Source organism: Entelurus aequoreus, linkage group LG03 (assembly GCF_033978785.1).
Source record: "Entelurus aequoreus isolate RoL-2023_Sb linkage group LG03, RoL_Eaeq_v1.1, whole genome shotgun sequence".
In the NCBI taxonomy this organism is placed as follows: domain Eukaryota; kingdom Metazoa; phylum Chordata; class Actinopteri; order Syngnathiformes; family Syngnathidae; genus Entelurus; species Entelurus aequoreus.
Window position 1 is genome coordinate 9,989,351 of NC_084733.1, and position 19,689 is coordinate 10,009,039.

At 39.4% G+C, this 19,689-nt stretch overlaps 1 protein-coding gene across 2 annotated transcripts in view; it reads left to right on the top strand.

The window, feature by feature from the left end:
* Window positions 1-19,689, top strand: part of LOC133646108 (peroxidasin-like) — a 108,825-nt gene that overhangs the window by 24,529 nt on the left and 64,607 nt on the right. For both annotated transcript variants that reach the window (XM_062041128.1, XM_062041129.1), the window contains exons 2-3: window positions 8,445-8,516; window positions 15,132-15,203. In XM_062041128.1, coding sequence (XP_061897112.1) covers window positions 8,445-8,516; window positions 15,132-15,203 — 144 coding nt within the window. The remainder of the gene's footprint in view (window positions 1-8,444; window positions 8,517-15,131; window positions 15,204-19,689) is intronic.

Consider the following 19,689-nt stretch of genomic DNA (forward strand, 5'->3'; position numbering starts at 1 on the left):
TGATACTTGAAATAAATATACTTGATTTGTCTCCATGGAGACAAGGATAAATTATTTAGAAGTAGTTACAACACTGCGGACAGACATTAGCCGCAAGCTGTCTTACCGCACCTCTTCCTGAGGGCGTTTCAGGGTTATATATTCACCTTTAAGCCAAAATTTGTCCGTTCTCCCTTTTCTGTCTATAAACTGTGTCTGCTTGTAAGTACTGTGTGTGTGTGCGCTGCGTGCCGAAGACGCTCGTCTGCATGACACGACGTGACGACCACGACGGGTGGGGGACCGGTACTTAGAGGCGGTATAGTACCGAATATGATTCATTAGTATCGCGGTACTATACTAATACCGGTATACCGTACAACCCTAATACATACATTTATATGTACAGTATATATGTATACATACACACATTTATTTATTTTTCATTATTACACATACACAGCGGCCCTCAGACACATGTTTTTCTCTCAATGTGGCCCCTGAGTCAAAATAATTGCCCAGGTCTGTAGAGGCTAAAATTTTTCAGGAATGCCATGGGTCAGAGGATTCCTGTGGGATGGGAGTCCATTTTGCTAATAATCTTGTGATTGGGACAGTACAAGATTAAACATGTCTATGGATGTTCTCATTACAAGATTAAACATTTACCCGGAGCAGACGGGAGTGGGAACCCAAGCAGGAACCAACCAATAGAAAATAAAAGCTAGGACAGGCATCTCCATTTTGTAGTTTTCTTTTAATACGTCCACACTGTAACATAAGCCAAAAGAACGACACGACCCAAAGGCCAAAAGTGTTTCTCGCTGCTGCTTTCCACCATCACTAGAGGGAGCGCCATCAGAGATGTGATAAAATATGTATGATGGGACTAGGGATATAATGATAAACGGTAATAATGATAACCGCGGTAAAACTCTCGACTGTTAGTATTACCATTTAAAATTATTGAAAAAACGTGATGTATAACAGCACTTTGATAAACTCATGAACTGACTGCCGGAAGCTTGCTAGCTTAAATGTCCCCATTAAAAACAACATACCTTAATTTAAATGTATATAAACACTAGGGCTGCGAATCTTTGGGTGTCCCACGATTCGATTCAATATCGATTCTTGGGGTCACGATTCGATTCAAAATCTATTTTTTTCGATTCAACGCGATTCTCGATTCAAAAACTATATTTTCCCGATTCAAAACGATTCTCTATTCATTCAATACATAGGATTTCAACAGGATCTACCCCAGTCTGCTGACATGCAAGCAGGGTAGTAGATTTTTGTAAAAAGCTTTTATAATTGTAAAGTACAATGTTTTATCAATTGATTAAATAATGTAAATTTGTTTTAACTATTAAATGAACCAAAAATATGACTTATTTTATCGTTGTGAAAATATTGGACACAGTGTGTTGTCAAGCTTATGAGATGCGATGCAAGTGTAAGCCATTGCGACACTATTGTTGTTGTTTTTTTTTCGTTTTTTTTTTAAATAAATGTCTAATGATAATGCCAATGAGGGGTTTTTAATCACTGCTATGTTGAAATTGTAACTAATATTGATACTGTTGTTGATAATATACATTTTTGTTTCACTACTTTTGGTTTGTTCTGTGTCGTGTTTGTGTCTCCTCTCAAATGCTCTGTTTATTGCAGTTCTGTGTTGCTGGTTCGGGTTTGGTTTTGGAATTGGATTGCATTGCTTTGGTATTGCTGTGTATTGTTTTGTTGGATTGATTAATTTAAAAAAAGAAAAATTAAAAAATAAATAAATTAATAAAAAATGAAAATCGATTTTTTAAAAATGAGAATCGATTCTGAATCGCACAACGTGAGAATCGCGATTCAAATTCGAATCGATTTTTTCCCCACACCCCTAATAAACACATTGCTGTCTGAGAAACTAAGCTATTCAATTGTGCACATTGAACTTACAGGCTGTGCTCTCTTAAAACAGAGTGACCACTCTATACTCAGGAGTACAAGATGCAGGGGTTTTTACGGTGCGTTTCAGGATCGCTGAACAGAATAGAAAGCAACAATGCCCGCCAGAAATAATAAATAATATTGCAATAATTATTTGTATTATTAAATATCGGTATTTATCTACAGATATTTAAAACAATACAAGTTTTTATTAAAACAAATAAAATACCATTAAATAGCCATTAAAACAGATAATATCAAGACTCAAACACTATCAGTGAAGCATAAGAAACACAAAATATGCAAAATAGTGGTTTTCTGACAGTGTGTCTAAATATTGTAGTTATTAAAAAAAATAACTTGGGCTTCACTGTTGTTTGAGCACATTCAACAACACCGCAATAATATTGATAACTATGATAATTTTGGTCACAATAACCGTAATAAGAAAATTTCATATCATTATATGTGATAGTAATATCAAAAATATGTATTTTTAAGGATTTTTATATGTATCCCCAATATTTGCTGCGTTTTGCTAACCTAAACCAAGGTATTAGTGGAGATTTACTGTATTAGCCCCCTTTCCCATGTCTTTTGTATCAGAAAAACGGATGATGTGTAATAAAACCAGTTGTCCTTTGCAAACTAATCATTTTATGGTCCAGCGTCCAGCTGTTGGCAAGCCCGAAAGCTTTTCCTATAAAGTGATGAATATGTTATGTTATTTAGCATGCCAACATGTTCAGATTACATGTATCACTCCCTGCAAGCATGCATGCACTCATTAACATGTGTTCTAACATCATTGCACCAACTATGTTATTAACTAATAACTCCTGCCGAATTAATTTCTCCATCCCTCCCCCTCACAAAGAGCTGATGCATCAAACACTCCCTACAGCTGCAGACAACGCTCAACTTGACTTGATTCAGCCTTTTCTGCATGGAAACACAGTCATTGCAATCATCAAAGTTCATGTCAACTCCCTCAAGATCATAAACAACATTTTTACAGACATGCGCTCACATTTCATTGACACCACATGTAAGAAGAAGTCATATCTCCTGCTCAGTCAGTCTTTTTCTTTCAAACAACAACACGCATGTACCGTATTTTTCGGAGTATAAGTCGCTCCGGAGTATAAGTCGCACAAAAACGAAAATGCATAATAAAGAAGGAAAAAAACATATATAAGTCACACTGGAGTATATGTCGCATTTTTGGGGGAAATTTATTTGATAAAACCCAACACCAAGAATAGACATTTGAAAGGCAATTTAAAATAAATAAAGAATAGTGAACAACAGGCTGAATAAGTTTATGTTATATGACGCATAAATAACCAACTGAGAACGTGCCTGGTATGTTAACGTAACATATTATGGTAAGAGTCATTCAAATAACTATAACATATAGAACATGCTATACGTTTACCAAACAATCTGTCACTCCTAATCGCTAAATCCGATAAAATCTTATACGTCTAGTCTCTTACGTGAATGAGCTAAATAATATTACTTGATATTTTACGGTAATGTGTTAATAATTTTTACACATAAGGCGCTCCTGAGTATAAGTCGCACCCCCGGCCAAACTATGAAAAAAACTGCGACTTATAGTCGGAAAAATACGGTAGTATTTTTTCTCTTCCAGATAACAGTTTCAGAATTCTAATACTCAGCTGTTTTTTAGTAAGGAATCTTTATTTGATATGCAACCCTGTGTCACCTATATCACTTGTCGAGAAAAATACAAATCAGCATAACAATGGATTGTTTGTCTTTAACCAAATAAGGCAAAATGGAGTGCACTACTTGTCTGCAGCCTGCAGAGGCGATGCAGTTTCAGTCTGTTTCCTGCACAAAGAAGAACATAAAGTTCCCATGGCTTGTCAACACACATCTCTATTTTAGTTTTATTATTGTCTGATTGTTTGTCTGTTTTTTTGTTGTTGTTTTTTTAAACATGAGGATATTCCTGACCGCACTTATTTTATTGACCCTCAAGGGACACATGCAGACTTTTTACCCACATCTTGTGATTTTATTGTATGGGGTTTTAACAGGAAAACAAAAAACCCCTGTATACTGAAAGCTAGAGCTTATCCTCGCTGACGCATTTTTGAAAACCACTTCCATTAACACACATTCAATCAGTGAGTCGGAATTGATTTTACGTGTGGCTGGATTTAAAACAAATCCATGTGTTGTACATCACAACTTATTTTTTTAAATGTTTATTAACTGTTATTTATCTAAATAGTAAGGTATTAAGCAGGAAAATAATATTTGATATTAAATAGGGATGGGCACAATAGAGTAAAAAGAGTGAAATTGATTGTTGATATTGTGAAACTTTTCAGGTGAAATACAGTACACTGCTTGGCTGGAACCAGCAGAGCAGTTACGTTGAGCATAGTTTAGGATAGGGTAGTTAAATGTGTTTAGAGGGTGGGATATAATCCTTACAAAACGTTTGCGCCCGCTAGGAAGCCGCGTAAAGGTTCCAAACAGCCCCTTTACAAAGTTGGACATTTTATTGGCAAGAAGTTTAATCCAATTTCTGTACAATTGCAGTAAATACAAATAAATAATTTGCCTGAAAGGGACAAACGGTAGAAAATGGATGGATGGATGAATAACATTTGTTTGTACTTTTTGTACTTAGATTTTTGACTCTGTTTGTGCGATTTAATTATTACTGTCATACAGTGTACATAGGGATGATGCTCGAAACCGGTTTTCCCGGTTGTTCGATAAGAAAAGAACCGAGTCTTCGGACTCGAATCCCTTTTTGAGAACCAGTACCCGTTATCGAGACCACTATAGTAAAGAAAAAGAGTTGGTTCTTTATTCGAATCCCTGAGAACGAATCCCTTCCCACAGGAAATGCCCTGTGGGACGCAATGTTATGCCCATTTGACTGTAGACTCTTACTGACACCTTGTGGCGATATGAAAATACTACGCGTCATTAGTTTGGGCACTTCCGGGTTGGCGAGTCAATTCAGTTCATGAGACAATTGAGAAGTAGACAACTTGTGTTAGCTCCTACAAGCCTTGGAAAAAATAAGTCTGTAAGTAAACTGTTTAACTTGTTTATATAACTCAATATTAAGGTGGAAAGTGTTTCAATTTGATAGTAAGATGTCTATTGAAAAACGATTTTTGTGCACTGTTTCAATGGATGTTTTGAGGACTTAAAATGGCTGCCAGTCGTGTATTTCTACAATCGAAATAGTTTCAACACTCAGAAGTATTTGTTTGATGATAGTACTGTATATTTGTGTGAAGTTAATATTTACATATTGTGTATTACATTTCAGTATGTTAATTGAATCACATAGCTTATACATTTGTCATTGTGTGTATTTCAGTTTAAAAAAATACAAAATAACATTCTAGTGCAAGACAAAAGTAAAGACAGGAAAAGACAAAGCAAGATAAACAACAATAAAGAGCCTAAATGGATTAATCTGCTTTGGAACTTTATTAGACGTCTTGGATTGTTTGTTAGCTGTCTGCCAAGCTGTATAACCTCAACACGTATAGTGAGGGCAGAACAGGCAATATGCAATTATTGCCAGGCTTCGCTCTCATGTAAGGGAAGAAGAATTGTTGATTGATGACTGTGGTGTTCTTAGTGTCATAGTGTGTGTAGTTAGTATGAAATGAACATGAAACTATCGACAATGCACATATCTTTTTTGCTATTATTGTAGGTTCCTATCACTCTGTCCAAGCTGTTGTTTCTTTCTTTGGTGGTATTGTAATAAACCATTATCATTGGTTTCTGGTTTCTGATCTTCTCGTAAGAAGGAGGTCCAGTTGAACTTTTGAAAAGCCCCAGTGTTGCCTACAATGGGATGCTTCACAGACCAAGGTAGATGTGTACTATCTTCAAGAGGTTGGATTACATGCATACAGAAATGTCACTGTCCATTGTGTATGTGATCACTAAAGTTCATTAATGATCAACTCCCATAATCCTAATCATTTAGCGTATTGATTGACAAAACGGTCATCCTTCCTGCTAATGGATTTTTTTTCATTGATGTGAAAATTTACTTTCCACCAATTCTATAAACAACAATATAATTATTCATTGTAGGCTGGTTTAAATCTGCTGTTTACCATGCAGATAATCCCGGTGCTTTATTTTATTAAGGAACTCTAACCCTCAGTAAAAATGGTGCTTATGTGTTCAAGACTGCATTAGATTGGTGCTGCTTGAACTAGCATGTAGTTCTCTGCATGCCTTCTTAGAGGTCCGTAGGCGGGACAGTCAATGCCTCAGCATGCCCGGGAAAGTGCACTCTTCATCCTGTTGCCTTGTTTTCCCAAGGGTGGTGGTCCTTTTCACACCTCTGTGATTCCTACGCTTTTCCACCGAGGACCCTTGCCTCCATTTACAACACATTTGACAGTTTCACATTTTCTAAGTGCTATAATCTGCCGAAATGGTTGTGGTCTAAAAGTGGTTATGGTTCTCAGCACATGGATGTTCAACTTTTTAAATACACTCACGAGAAATAACACTATTCCTATAGCTGATGAAATGTCCAAACTAACTCTAAATGAAATAAGTCAGCACATGAAAAAGTTTCTCTCACTTTGATTGGATCCATATGTGTAGGGGCTAGTACAGAGAGTGACCTATGCAGATTTGACTGGCTATGAAGCCAGTGGATTTTGTTATTGGGCCCATACTCAGAAATACTAGAGAGCAAAACCTTTGAAAGTTGTTTATTGTGCTGTCCCTGTTGTGTGTACATTGAAATAGGCTGCTGGATAAATATAGCAAACAGATTGCATTTGCCTCCCTGGGCTCGGGGTCTTTCTGTGTGGAGTTTGCATGTTCTCCCTGTGACTGTGTGGGTTTCCTCCGGGTACTCCGGCTTTCACCCACCTTTTAAAAACTAAATTGGCCTTAGTATGTGAATGTGAGTGTGAATGTTGTCTGTCTATCTGTGTTGGCCCTGTGATGAGGTGGTGACTTGTCCAGGATATACCCCGCCTTCCGCACAAATGGAGCGTGGAGTGTGTTTGATTACATTTCAATGGAGAACATCCTTATCACAATTGCAATTTGGCAGTGACCCCGTGTTTTGTTTTCTAAGGTCACAAAGATTTGAATAGAAGGTGCAATATGTTCTCCCGTCATACTCTTGATGCAAATGCTTGTTTTGTCACCTACTTCAGGGCGGTGTCATAGACCAGGGATTCTCAAACTGTGGTACTACTCGTGGTATGTGGGGTCTATCTAGCAGTACCTGCTGGAACTCCCTAAGAACTGCCATCCATCAGGCGTGCGTGCGTGCGTGCGTGCGTGCGTGCGTGCGTGCGTGCGTGCGTGCGTGCGTGCGTGTGTAAAGCTCGCCAGGGATGTTACTCGGGGACGGCGTGGCGAAGTTGGTAGAGTGGCCTGGCCAGCAATCGGAGGGTTGCTGGTTACTGGGGTTGAATCCCCACCTTCTACCATCCTAGTCACGTCCGTTGTGTCCTTGGGCAAGACACTTCACCCTTGCTCCTGATGGCTGCTGGTTAGCGCCTTGCATGGCAGCTCCCGCCATCAGTGTGTGAATGTGTGTGTGAATGGGTGAATGTGGAAATACTGTCAAAGCGCTTTGAGTACCTTGAAGGTAGAAAAGCGCTATACAAGTATAACCCATTTATCATTTATTTATTTATTTACTTCAATCAATCAATCAATCAATGTTTATTTATATAGCCCTAAATCACAAGTGTCTCAAAGGGCTGTACAAGCCACAACGACATCCTCGGTACAGAGCCCACTTCTGCGTTGTTGCTTGCTACAAATACTAAAATAAACTGTCTTTTTTTTTCACGAGTCAAGTGAGTGCCGTCACAGACGCCTGCCTGTGGGAGTTGATGGACAGCAAAACTCAAAGACGTTCCGCGGTGTTGCCGTTCAGCAGCCACTGGGTATCTCGAATAGCAGGACCGGGTTTATTTGCTTCTGCTCTTTTGGAAGGACAGAATAAACTGTTTGTGGTTCGCTTTACTACAACTCCCCTTATCGCGTGATTATGCGCAGATTCGTGAGATGTAGTGGAAGTCCGCCTTATTTTGGTGCACGGCAGAGCCACAACAGTCCACATCAGATTGGCGGTGGGGATTGGCAGATGGCAGAGACGTTTGGTGGCGGTGTCGTTCAGCAGTCGTTCTGCGTTTCGTGGAAATCCAGGGTAATTCGACTGATGAACTGAAATGTTTTGCAGGAACTCTGTCGTCATTCCACATCCTTTTTAAATTAGGGGTTCATTGAGAGGGATGCTGCAATTCCTATGGCAAGCCCTGTGGTTATTATCTTTGAGGCAAATGCTATATAAATGTTTCCTTCGTGATTAGAAGCTTGACAAGAGCATTTTTGTGAGATGAGTCATGTGGTCTATTATCCTCCATGATCATTACATGACATGACATTTGTACTTAATATTCTTTCTTTTTCAGTGTCACTTTCCTGGAATATAATTTATACTTCCTTTTGCATTGCAGGGATCTGAGATTCAACAAAATCAAGGATTTACAATCTGGATCTTTTAGCCGGTTGAAGAACCTCAACACACTGTAAGTTTAGTTTTGCATGCACACTTCTGATTTTTCATGTATACAAAAAACATTCAACCTAAATGGCTTTCTACAAGTAGTCATTTAAAAATATGCTCATTCTGGATAGAATACCCTTCACTCAAAGTTGTTTGTTTTACGCACAAAATCACACCAACATGTTTGCTGTGTTGTACTTTCACACATGTAGTTAGGTGAGCTCGGTAAATGTGGAGGAATTTATTTTCCCAGTGATACAGAAGACCATTAATCATTAAATAGTTAGCTAATTGTCTCTTTGCAGTTTAAGGGCATGCATAACACAGCAGTTGTAAGTTTTGAATAGTTTGAATATTGACATGAGAATGTACATCACATAGTTCACTCATTATCGGTCTTTCTTACCGTGTCAGACATGGGCAAGATTTGCTTTCCTTTCCCCTGCTGTCCTGCCCTACACTGAACATTTGTGTTTGACCTGTTTACTTACGCTATTATCACTTAAACAGTGCTGTATTCAACTTGTGTACTATTTAGAGTTTGTTTATTCATTCATATTGGCGGTTGTAATTAAGAAGAGTGATCTTGTTAAAGTCATTCTGTGACTTGGCTATTTTGTGCATGACCAATCATGCCCTGCCAAAGGAGTGGAAGTGTACAGAACTGGAACGTGGAACAGAGTTCTCATTTAACTAAACATTTCTGACTTTAGGTGTGAAGGGTGAGTACAGTACATTCCTAGATACCCTTTACACCTGATTGCAGGAAAGACTGCTTTCTGTCAGACTTGAAATGAAAAACGTTTTTTCTTTTTCAAATTGACGTCACAATCTGGGTTTTGTTTGATGAGGACTTGAGTTAATTGTCTGTTATTGTTATTTATTCAGTTTTGCCTTTCACTTTGGCTGACTGACTGGTAGTGTTACTTCGCCTCTCACCATAAATACAAATAATATAGTTAATACAGTGCATCCAGAAAGTATTCCCACATTTTATGTTACAGCTGTGTTGCAAAAGTGAATAAATTAATTTTTGTCCTTCTCTAAATTCTACAAACAAAACCACATGATGACAATGTGTTATTTTGCGATTTTTGCAAATTTATTAAAAATAAAAAACTAAGAAATCACAAGTACATTAGTATTCACAGGAACCCAGGCACCGCTCATCACCAGGCCAATACCATCCCTGCAGTGAAGCATGGTGGGGGTGGATGCTTTTCAGTGGCAGGAACTGGTTGACTAGTCATAATTGACGGAAAGATGAGGGCAGCAATGTACAAAGTTGTCCTGTATAAAAACCGGTTGCAGAGTGCTCTTGAACTCAAACTGGGGCAACGTTTCATCTTTCAGCAGGACAATGGCCCTAAGCACACAGCCAAGTTATTAAAGTAATGGCTTCAAGACAACTATGTAAATGTCTTTGAGTGGCCTAGCCAGAGCCCAGACTCGAATCTGATTGAACATCTCTGGAGAGATCTGAAAATGGCTGCGCAACGACACTTGATGGAGCTTGAGAGGTGCTGCAAAGAAAAATTGCCAAAAGTTAGGTGTGCCAAGTTTGTGGTATTGTATTCAAAAAAACTTGAGACTGTAATTACTGCCAAAGAAGCATCAGTAAAGTAGTGAGCAAAGGCAGTGAATACCTATGTACATGTGATTTCCATCCTTCCATCTTCTTCCGCTTATCCGAAGTTGGGTCGCGTGGGCAGCAGTCTAAGCAGACAAGCCCAGACTTTCCTCTCCCCAGCTACTTTGTCCAGCTCTTTCCGGGAGATCCTGATGCGTTCCCAGGCCAGCTCTTCACCATGTCCTGGGTCTTCCAAGAGGTCTCCTACCAGGGAGGCATTAGGGGGCCATTCTGACCAAATGCCCGAAACACTTCATCTGGCCCCTTTCGATGTGGAGGAGCAGCGGCTTTACTCTGAGCTCCTCCTGAATGACAGAGCTTCTCACCCTATCTCTAAGGGAGAGCCCCGCCACTGGACGAAGGAAACTACTTTCTGCCGCTTGTACCCGCGATCTTGTCTTTTCAGTTATAACCAAATGCTCATGACTATAGGTAAGGTTAGGGGCGTAGATCAACCAGTAAATTGAGAGCTTTGCCTTCCGGCTTAGCTCCTTTTTCACCACGAGGACCGAAGCAGGACCCGCATCACTGCAGACGCCACACCGATCTGCCTGTCGATCTCACGATCCACTCTTCCCTCACTCGTGAACAAGACCCTGAGGTACTTGAACTCCTCCACTTTGGGAAAGATCTCCTTCCCAACCCGGAGATGGCACTCCACCCTTTTCCGAGCGAGAACCATTCACTCAGACTTGGAAGTGCGGATTATCATCCCAGTCGCTTCACACTCAGCTGTGAACCAATCCAGTGAGAGCTGAAGATCCTGGCCGAATGAAGCCAGCAGGCCCACATTATCCGCAAAAAGCAGAGACCTAATCCTGCAGCCACCAAACTGGATCTCCTCAACGCCCTGACTGCACCTCCAAATTCTGTCCATAAAAGCTGTAAACAGAATCGATGACAAAGTGCAGCACTGACGGAGTCCAAACCTCACTGCAAATGGGTCCGACTTACTGCCGGTAATGCGGACCAAGCTCTAACACTGATCATACAGGGAGTGGACTGCCACAATCAGACGGTCCGATACCCCATACTCTCTGAGCACTCAGATTACCTCCACGGCAGACACTGACCAGGCTTCGATAGGCTGACTCAACAATAGAGGCACGGAACATGGTCGTCTGGGACTCAATGTCCAGAGCCTCCCTCGTGACATGTTCAAAGTTCTTCCATAGGTGGGAACTGAAACTCTCTGACATGAGACTCTGCCAGACGTTCCCAGCAGACCCTCACTAGGCGTGTCTGCCAGGCCTGTCCGGCAACCTTCCCCACCTTCGGAGCTGACTCAACACCAGGTAGTGATTGGTTGAAAGCTCTGCCCCTCTCTTCACCTAAGTGTCCAAAACATGAGACCGCATATCCGATGATACAACCACAAAGTCGATCATTGAACTGCGGCCTAGGGGGTCCTGGTGCCAAGTGCACATATGGACATCCTTGTGTTTGAACATGGTGTTTGTTATGGACAATCTGTGACGAGCACAAAAGTCCAATAACAAAACACCACACTGGTTCAGATCAGGACGGCCGTTTTTTCCAATCATGCCTCTCCAGGTCTCACTGTCAATGCAAACGTGAGCTTTGAAGTCCCCCAGTAGAACAAGGGAATTACCTGAGGGAGAAATTTCCAGTACTCCCTCTAGGGACTCCAAAAAGGGCGGAGACTCTGAACTGCTGTTTGGTGCGTAAGCACAAACAACAGTTAGAACCGGTCCCCCAACCCGGAGGCGGAGGGAAGCGACCCTCTCGTCCGCCTGGTTGAACTCCAACGTACAGGCTCTGAGCCGTGGGGTAACGAGTATAGCCACCCTTGCCTGTTACCTCTCACTGCTGGCAACGCCAGAGTGGAAGAAAGTCCAGCACCTGTCAAGAAGACGAGTTCCAGAGACCTTGCTGTGCGTCGAAGTGTGACAGACTAGATCCAGCCGGAACTTCTCTACCTCGCGCACCAGCTCAGGCGTATTCTTCCCCAGCGAGTTGACGTTCCACGTCCCATGAGCTAGCTTCTGTAATCGAGGATCGAACCGCCAAGGGCCCTGCCTTTGACTTCAGCCCAACTCACAGAGCACTCTACTTACCTCCTACGGGTGGTAAGTCCATTTGGAAGGGGACCCACGTTGCCTCTTTTTTGTGAATTGTACTCCTATGGAAAGAAACTTCATAAAATGTATATTCAAGTTTAAAGGATTGATATGTATTTGCTCGTTGAAAATGGCCCCGTGAAAATAGTACGTTTTTGCAACTGCTTCTTAAAAGAATCGGAATCGAGAATCATTGGGAACTGGAATCAAAACAAGGAAGCGGAGTCGCAACCGTAATCGTCCAAATCCAAACGATGCTCATTCTTACATGTAAGGTTGGGCATACTATTCACATTTGAATCAATACGGTACCAATTACTACGGTACCTGGTACTGATACTCTGCGGTATATTTTTTCTTTTTTTTTGTGTGTTAATAAATATTCATTGTTGTTAATAATAAAATATTTTTATTGCCACATTTAAAAATGAGCTGATCATGATAACTGCTGTCCAGTTGTTATATCTTGATTCATTATTACATTTTGGAGTATCTTTTGTAGGTGTAACATTAAGTTGCAATTACAGTTGCGAGTCAAAGATGTTAGATGCCAGTAGTGTATTGTTTTGTTTTTTGTTAACCCTAAAAAGTGTTACTACTGTAAGTATTGTACTTACTACGCACAAGGCAAATGTATATTATCACCAAGATAGCGCATTTTTGGGAGAGTGGAGCCTTATTTGACTTACGTTAGAGTTTTTTTTTAGTTGCTTTGTGGGCATTGAAAATTGCAACATTGCCGAAAGGTAATGTCTTCTCTCAGTGCCGCGAGAGTGATCGCAAAATGCCAAAGTGCAAAGAGCAACCGGGCGCGACGTCACGCGAGGGCTTGGCCGATAAAACGATATGAAAATTGCAACATTGCCGAGAGGTAATTTGATTGAGTCAGCTCTCAGTGCTGCGGCGGTGAGCGCAGAATGCTGAAGTGCAAACAGCAACTAATAAAACGATATCAATATATATCGCACAAGACACGTGATTAATATGAATAAAAAATGCGTTTGATAAAACGTTCAATATATGCATATTTATATTTTGGGGTCATAAGAAACCGGAATGAATGAAGCATGGTTAAACGAATGAACAAAGGCACTCGTGGTGTGGTAACTTAGCAAAAAAAAACCTTAAGTAAACGGTGAGCAATGAGACACTTTGCACTATTTTATTACACTTTGTTAAAGCATTTCTATCATATTCCTTATTTTTGCAGCTTTATTTAAATACGTTATTGTTAAGGGTTTGTTGTGATTTTAGAATTTTGTTTACTTTGATTGGTTGACTGTTTTCAATGGTTGTGTTGACGTTTCCTTTCCTTTCTGCCTTGATAGTTGAAGGGATTACATTCAGAGGAAGGTTACATTATAAATGAAACTGTTAACATTTAATGAATGTATTTTTCTCACAGTCCGTATTTTCCATAGGTCATAAAAAATCTCAATAATTATGAGGGGTGTAACAATTTGTTTTGACAACGATTCAATTCGATATTTGTGGTTGCCAATACGATTCATGGATGATCTAATTTTTTTAGAACGATACGATCTGAAACCACTCAGTGATTAATTGTGTTCAATTCAGTAACTTTTTATCAAATAAAATCAACCAGTATGACTGTCAAATAAATACTGGATACTGGACACTGCAGGTGAAGTTTCTTATATCCTTGTTATTTTTGTAAGGGAACTAGGTATAAATGAACTATAGATACAAACAAGCAAGAAAACAACAATTAACATTGTATTTTAAAAAAGTGCAATCAACACTTTAGGTTGAATAAACAAGAGGAAACATTTTCTGCTCACAATTTCAACATTTAAGCAATTTTCAATAAAAGCACAGTAACCAACATTTTTAACAGTAGATTTACTTGCTTGTTCTCCTCACTGGTGTCGCCGATTAAGGACAGCGTCCCAGGTGTGCGGAAGCATGCATGCCCCCTCATCCCTGTTGATGGTATTGGGCCCTTGTTTCCTAAATTCCATAGCCTCCTTGATCCATCCCTAGTATGTATTTGTTTCTGATTAAATTACTTCTACTTGGCTGCTAGTTGCAAGGTGTCGTGTTCCGGAAGTCAGTGCGTCGCCTTAACTTCCTTCGCTGACACTTCCGTTGTGTCGGTTGCGTCTTTTGTGGCTTAAAGTTCTGTTGTGGCTTTATATTATTGTGTTGAGTGGTTTGTTGTTGTTGTGGCTTTTGCAACCGTGCTGTTGCTGAATGTTTTTGTGTTGTAATTTATGATAGTCTTGTGGCATTTGCAATTGTTATGATCTTTCTGGACCACCGTAGTTATCCGCCATTTTTGTTTTGATGGCGTCACAGATGGGGAAATAGAGTAAGCGTTTAAAACATGTATTATTAAAAGTGTTAAACATCATACAAAGTCTGTCATTCTTAAAACACATTTTTTTCTTTTTACTAGTATCGATAAAATTTATCGGTTACTCTTTGAAACGATCTTGGGTCGATATCTATCATACAGGAGGCAAACTTGCCAAGCACACATCGATATACTTAAAATTTAGGAATATAAATTGATCTTTTGATATATTGATCAATCGTTACACACCCCTAATAATTGATATCAACAAATTAAAACAACTTATCGTAATACAGTTTTCAGCCATATCACACATCCCTGCATCACGCACGAGGTACCGAAACATGGCACCATTTTACGTGAATTGGTACCCAGTAAGACCGGCAGGATTCGGTGAGAGCCACAAACATATCGGGTTCGGTACCCATCCATATGTACATGTTACTCATGTTGAAATTCAAAGACTAAATTCATCATTGAAAAAACACAGTTTTAGTATCCAGAGAAGCACATACTCACCGTCTTACAAACATTGATTATCTTCTACTTCTTGCATAATGTACAAACTTACATTTGAGGAACCTCAAAGTAACTTTTTTTTTCTTGCAGCCTCCTTAACAACAATCATATACGAAGGATTCCCAGGGGGACATTTGAAGATTTGGAAAACCTCAAATATCTGTAAGTTGGCCTTATATCACTTCTGTCTTTTCTTTGCAGGTCATGGGATGTGTGTTGGGTGGTTAGCCTAAAATAACATGTCAAACTTTCAATTGGAGCGGAAAATGGATGACAGTTGCATTCCTTTGTCCATAAAATAATTTAAAAAGACTCATCTTTGTCAGAAACACTGCACATGACGTGAATGAGGCATTTGTGTCAGCTCACTTTTGTTATCACCTTCTGGTTTTGCAATGATCGACTCACTTCTGTCCAGTTTTGATTTAAACAGTCAGAAAGTTAACAATTCAACTTAATTAGTTTGCTGTGCGATACATCGTATTTAGAGCTTTGTGTTATTTAGTTTTTGACTAGTAATAGTGTTTCCCACAAAACTGCAATCTAATCATGGAGGCTGGGGCAGGGCTGTTTGATTATGCCATTATTCAATTTGCATAATTGTCTATGATGCATGTATTTGTTTAAAAAGGATACACAAATGTTATACATACAGTTAAAGACAAATATGTGTTATTATTTACAGTATCAACACATCTTGTCACACTATTCATTTTTGCTCTATTTTCCGTGTTTGTTTGTTTTTCCATTTAGTTTATTGTTCATCTACAATGCAACAGGGGCCAATGAATTAAAACAAGCTGCCGCCCGCAAATGGCCTCCTAGCCACACCTCACAATTTAGTTTAGCAGTTAGGTAAACTAAGGCTGAAACGACGCGTCGATGTAGTCGACGTCATCGGTTACGTAAATACGTCGACGCCGTTTTTGTGCGTCGACGCGTCGCATATTTACGTCACACTACCGTCATGGCGGACCGCAAAGCAGACGGTGCGAGCGAGGGGGAAAAAATCACGCCAAAAGTCGTCAAAAGTGTGGGAGTATTTCAATACACGGCCTAATAATGTTGTTGTATGCACGCTGTGTCGAGCGGAAATGGCCTATCATAGCAGCACAACGGCTATGAACGAACATTTGAAAAGAAAACCATCAACTAGTCAATCGTCCGCGTGAGCATACGTTGTCATCATTACACAAAAACATGAATGTGTCATTTGTATCTGCTAGGGGTGTAACGGTACGTGTTTTGTATTGAACCGTTTCGGTACGGGGCTTTCGGTTCGGTACGGGGGTGTACCGAACGAGTTTCTAAGCTAAAGCTAAAGTCTTAACAAGCTGCTTTGCTCCTTCTGCTTCTGTCTCAGCACGCAGCATTGTCCCACCCACACAACCATCTGATTGGTACACACAAAGCGTTATCAGCCAATCAGCAGTGCGTATTCAAAACGTTACCAGCCAATCAGCAGTGCGTATTCAGAGCGCATGTAGTCAGCGCTTCAGCGTCGAGCAGATAGGTGTTTAGCAGGTGAGCATCAGGCAGCGGACTCTCCCCAAATGATAATAAACACCTCCCAGTCAACTACTAGTAACATCACTATGAGCCCGTTGACCTTCTAGAAACTTAAACTGCAGCTCAGCTCACTCGCAGTCCTGGCTTGAGGTGAAGGCTAATTACCTCTCAGTTCCAGCCACATCGACCCCTTCTGAGCGCCTATTTTCAGCTGCTGGGAATATTATAAACAAGAAAAGAACCAGAGCATGTACACATGCTAACCTTTCTTCATTACAACTGTTAGTCACTCACTGGAATGAGTATAATTGGTTATTGTGTACTGTGTTGGACTGAATGTTTATTTTGCACATTTTAAAAGCAATACTTAATGTTTACAGTGCTCCAGAATATTTAGATTGGCACTTTTTTGTATTGGATGTTTATCTTTATTTTTGCACATTTTAGCAAATAAGCAATACTTTCACTTTTGTTGAAATGTTTACACTGTTGTTACAGAATATTTCGTTTTGCACTTTTTTGTATTGGATGTTTATCTTTATTTTTGCACATTTTAAAGCAAAATAAGCAATATTTTTACTTTTGAAATGCTTATACTATTGCAGAATATTAAGATTTGCACTGGATGTTTACTTTTATATTTGCACATTAAAAAGCAAATAAGATACTTTTAATTTTGTTAAATGTTAAAAGTATTAAATGTTTACATTGTTACAGAATATTTTGTCATGATGTTGTCAATGTTGACTGAGTGGCCATACTTCTTTTTTTTTGTAAATAAAAGCCATGCCTTTTGAAAAAACGGGCCTACATTTATTTTTTCATCTTCATTTTAAATAAATAAAAAAATCGGTAAAAGGAAAAATAATCTATAGATTAATCGGGAAAAAAAATCTATAGATTAACCGATTAATCGAAAAAAATAATCTATAGATTAATCGATAAAAAAATAATCGTTAGCTGCAGCCTTAAGGTAAACAGTCCTTTTAAAAAACTACCAACTTGAGGTTGTTTCCTGAGACTCCAGAATAAAAAAAGAAATAAGTAAAACTAAGCCCACAAAGGAAAACAAATAATATATGTATATACTATTACTTGTGAAGTGCATATACATGTAAAAATAATGTTAAATCAATAATACAACTTGATATAAACTGAGGAATAACAATTAAATCATACAGGACAAAGGCTATAACTTATGCCGCTAGCTTATTGCTAACATACAATTAAAAATCCAATTGACAGGATAACTATTATTAAAAATTAGCATCACAAACTTGTACAAACGTTTAACAAATTAGATGTGAACGATCAAAATTTACATAAAACAGCAAATGCATTTTTACATACAAGGATACAGTTGAAAAACTTTGTAGAAACAAATATTGACTGCTAACGTCATACTACTTTGCCAGTCTGCTGCTCTGTACTGTGTCCTGCTTAGCCAAGGAAGCCTGTTGCGTAAAACTTCAAAATATAATTTACAAAACAAATAACGCGATCAATGTTATGTGGAACCTGACAGCCACATTCCTGTAACGCTAAATCTAAAAAAAAAAAGAAAAATCAAGAAATGTATTTGCAGCGTAATGTATGGGAAACATGGAGTAACATGCTACCACTTTGTATCGTATAGTATTTGTATGTCGGTTAAGTACCATATTTCTCAGATTTTAAGACAGAAGATGCACTTGGCGTCTCGACTGTTGTTAAAACAATCACAACAATAACTTTTGAACTGCAAGTTTAGAAATAACTTCACCCTGTATCTAATAAATTAGATAAGCAGACTTAAAGGCCTACTGAAACCCACTACTACCGACCACGCAGTCTGATAGTTTATATATCAATGATGAAATCTTAACATTATAACACATGCCAATACGGCCGGGTTAACTTATAAAGTGACATTTTAAATTTGCCGCTAAACTTCCGGTTCGAAACGCCTCTGCGTGTGACGTATGCGTGTGACGTAGCCCGGCGAACACGGGTATGCCTTCCACATTGAAGCCGATACGAAAAAGCTCTGTTTTCATTTCATAATTCCACAGTATTCTGGACATCTGTGTTCGTGAATCTGTTTCAATCATGTTCATTGCATTATGGAGAAGGAAGCCGAGCAAGCAAAGAAGAAAGTTGTCGGTGCGAAATGGACGTATTTTTCGAACGTAGTCAGCCACAACAGTACACAGCCGGCGCTTCTTTGTTTACATTCCCGAAAGATGCAGTCAAGATGGAAGAACTCGGATAACAGAGACTCTAACCAGGAGGACTTTTGATTTGGATACACAGACGCCTGTAGAGAACTGGGACAACACAGACTCTTACCAGGATTACTTTGATTTGGATGACAAAGACGCAGACGTGCTACTGTGAGTATGCAGCTTTGGCTTTTTTTTGCGTATGTACGTAACTTTTTTAAAATATATAAGCTTTATGAACCTTGGGTTAGGTGAACGGTCTTTTGGGCTGAGTGATTGTGTGTGTTGATCATGTGTTTGAATTGTATTGGCGTGTTCTATGGAGCTAGGAGCTAGCAGAGGAGCTAGGAGCTAGCATAACACGTACCGTACCGTACGTGCGCGTCACGTACGTAACTTTTTAAAAATATATAAGCTTTATGAACCTTGGGTTAGGTGAACGGTCTTTTGGGCTGAGTGATTGTGTGTGTTGATCGGGTGTTTGAATTGTATTGGCGTGTTCTATGGAGCTAGGAGCTAGCAGAGGAGCTAGGAGCTAGCATAACAAACACGCAGGTGTTATTATGCAGGATTAATTTGTGGCATATTAAATATAAGCCTGGTTGTGTTGTGGCTAATAGAGTATATATATGTCTTGTGTTTATTTACTGTTGTAGTCATTCCCAGCTGAATATCAGGTACCGTGAGTATGCAGCCTTGGCTGCTAAACATTCGATAACTTGACCGTATGTGCGCGTCACGTACGTAACTTTTAAAAAATATATAAGCTTTATGAACCTTGGGTTAGGTGAACGGTCTTTTGGGCTGAGTGATTGTGTGTGTTGATCAGGTGTTTGAATTGTATTGGCGTGTTCTATGGAGCTAGGAGCTAGCAGAGGAGCTAGGAGCTAGCATAACAAACACGCAGGTGTTTTTATGCAGGATTAATTTGTGGCATA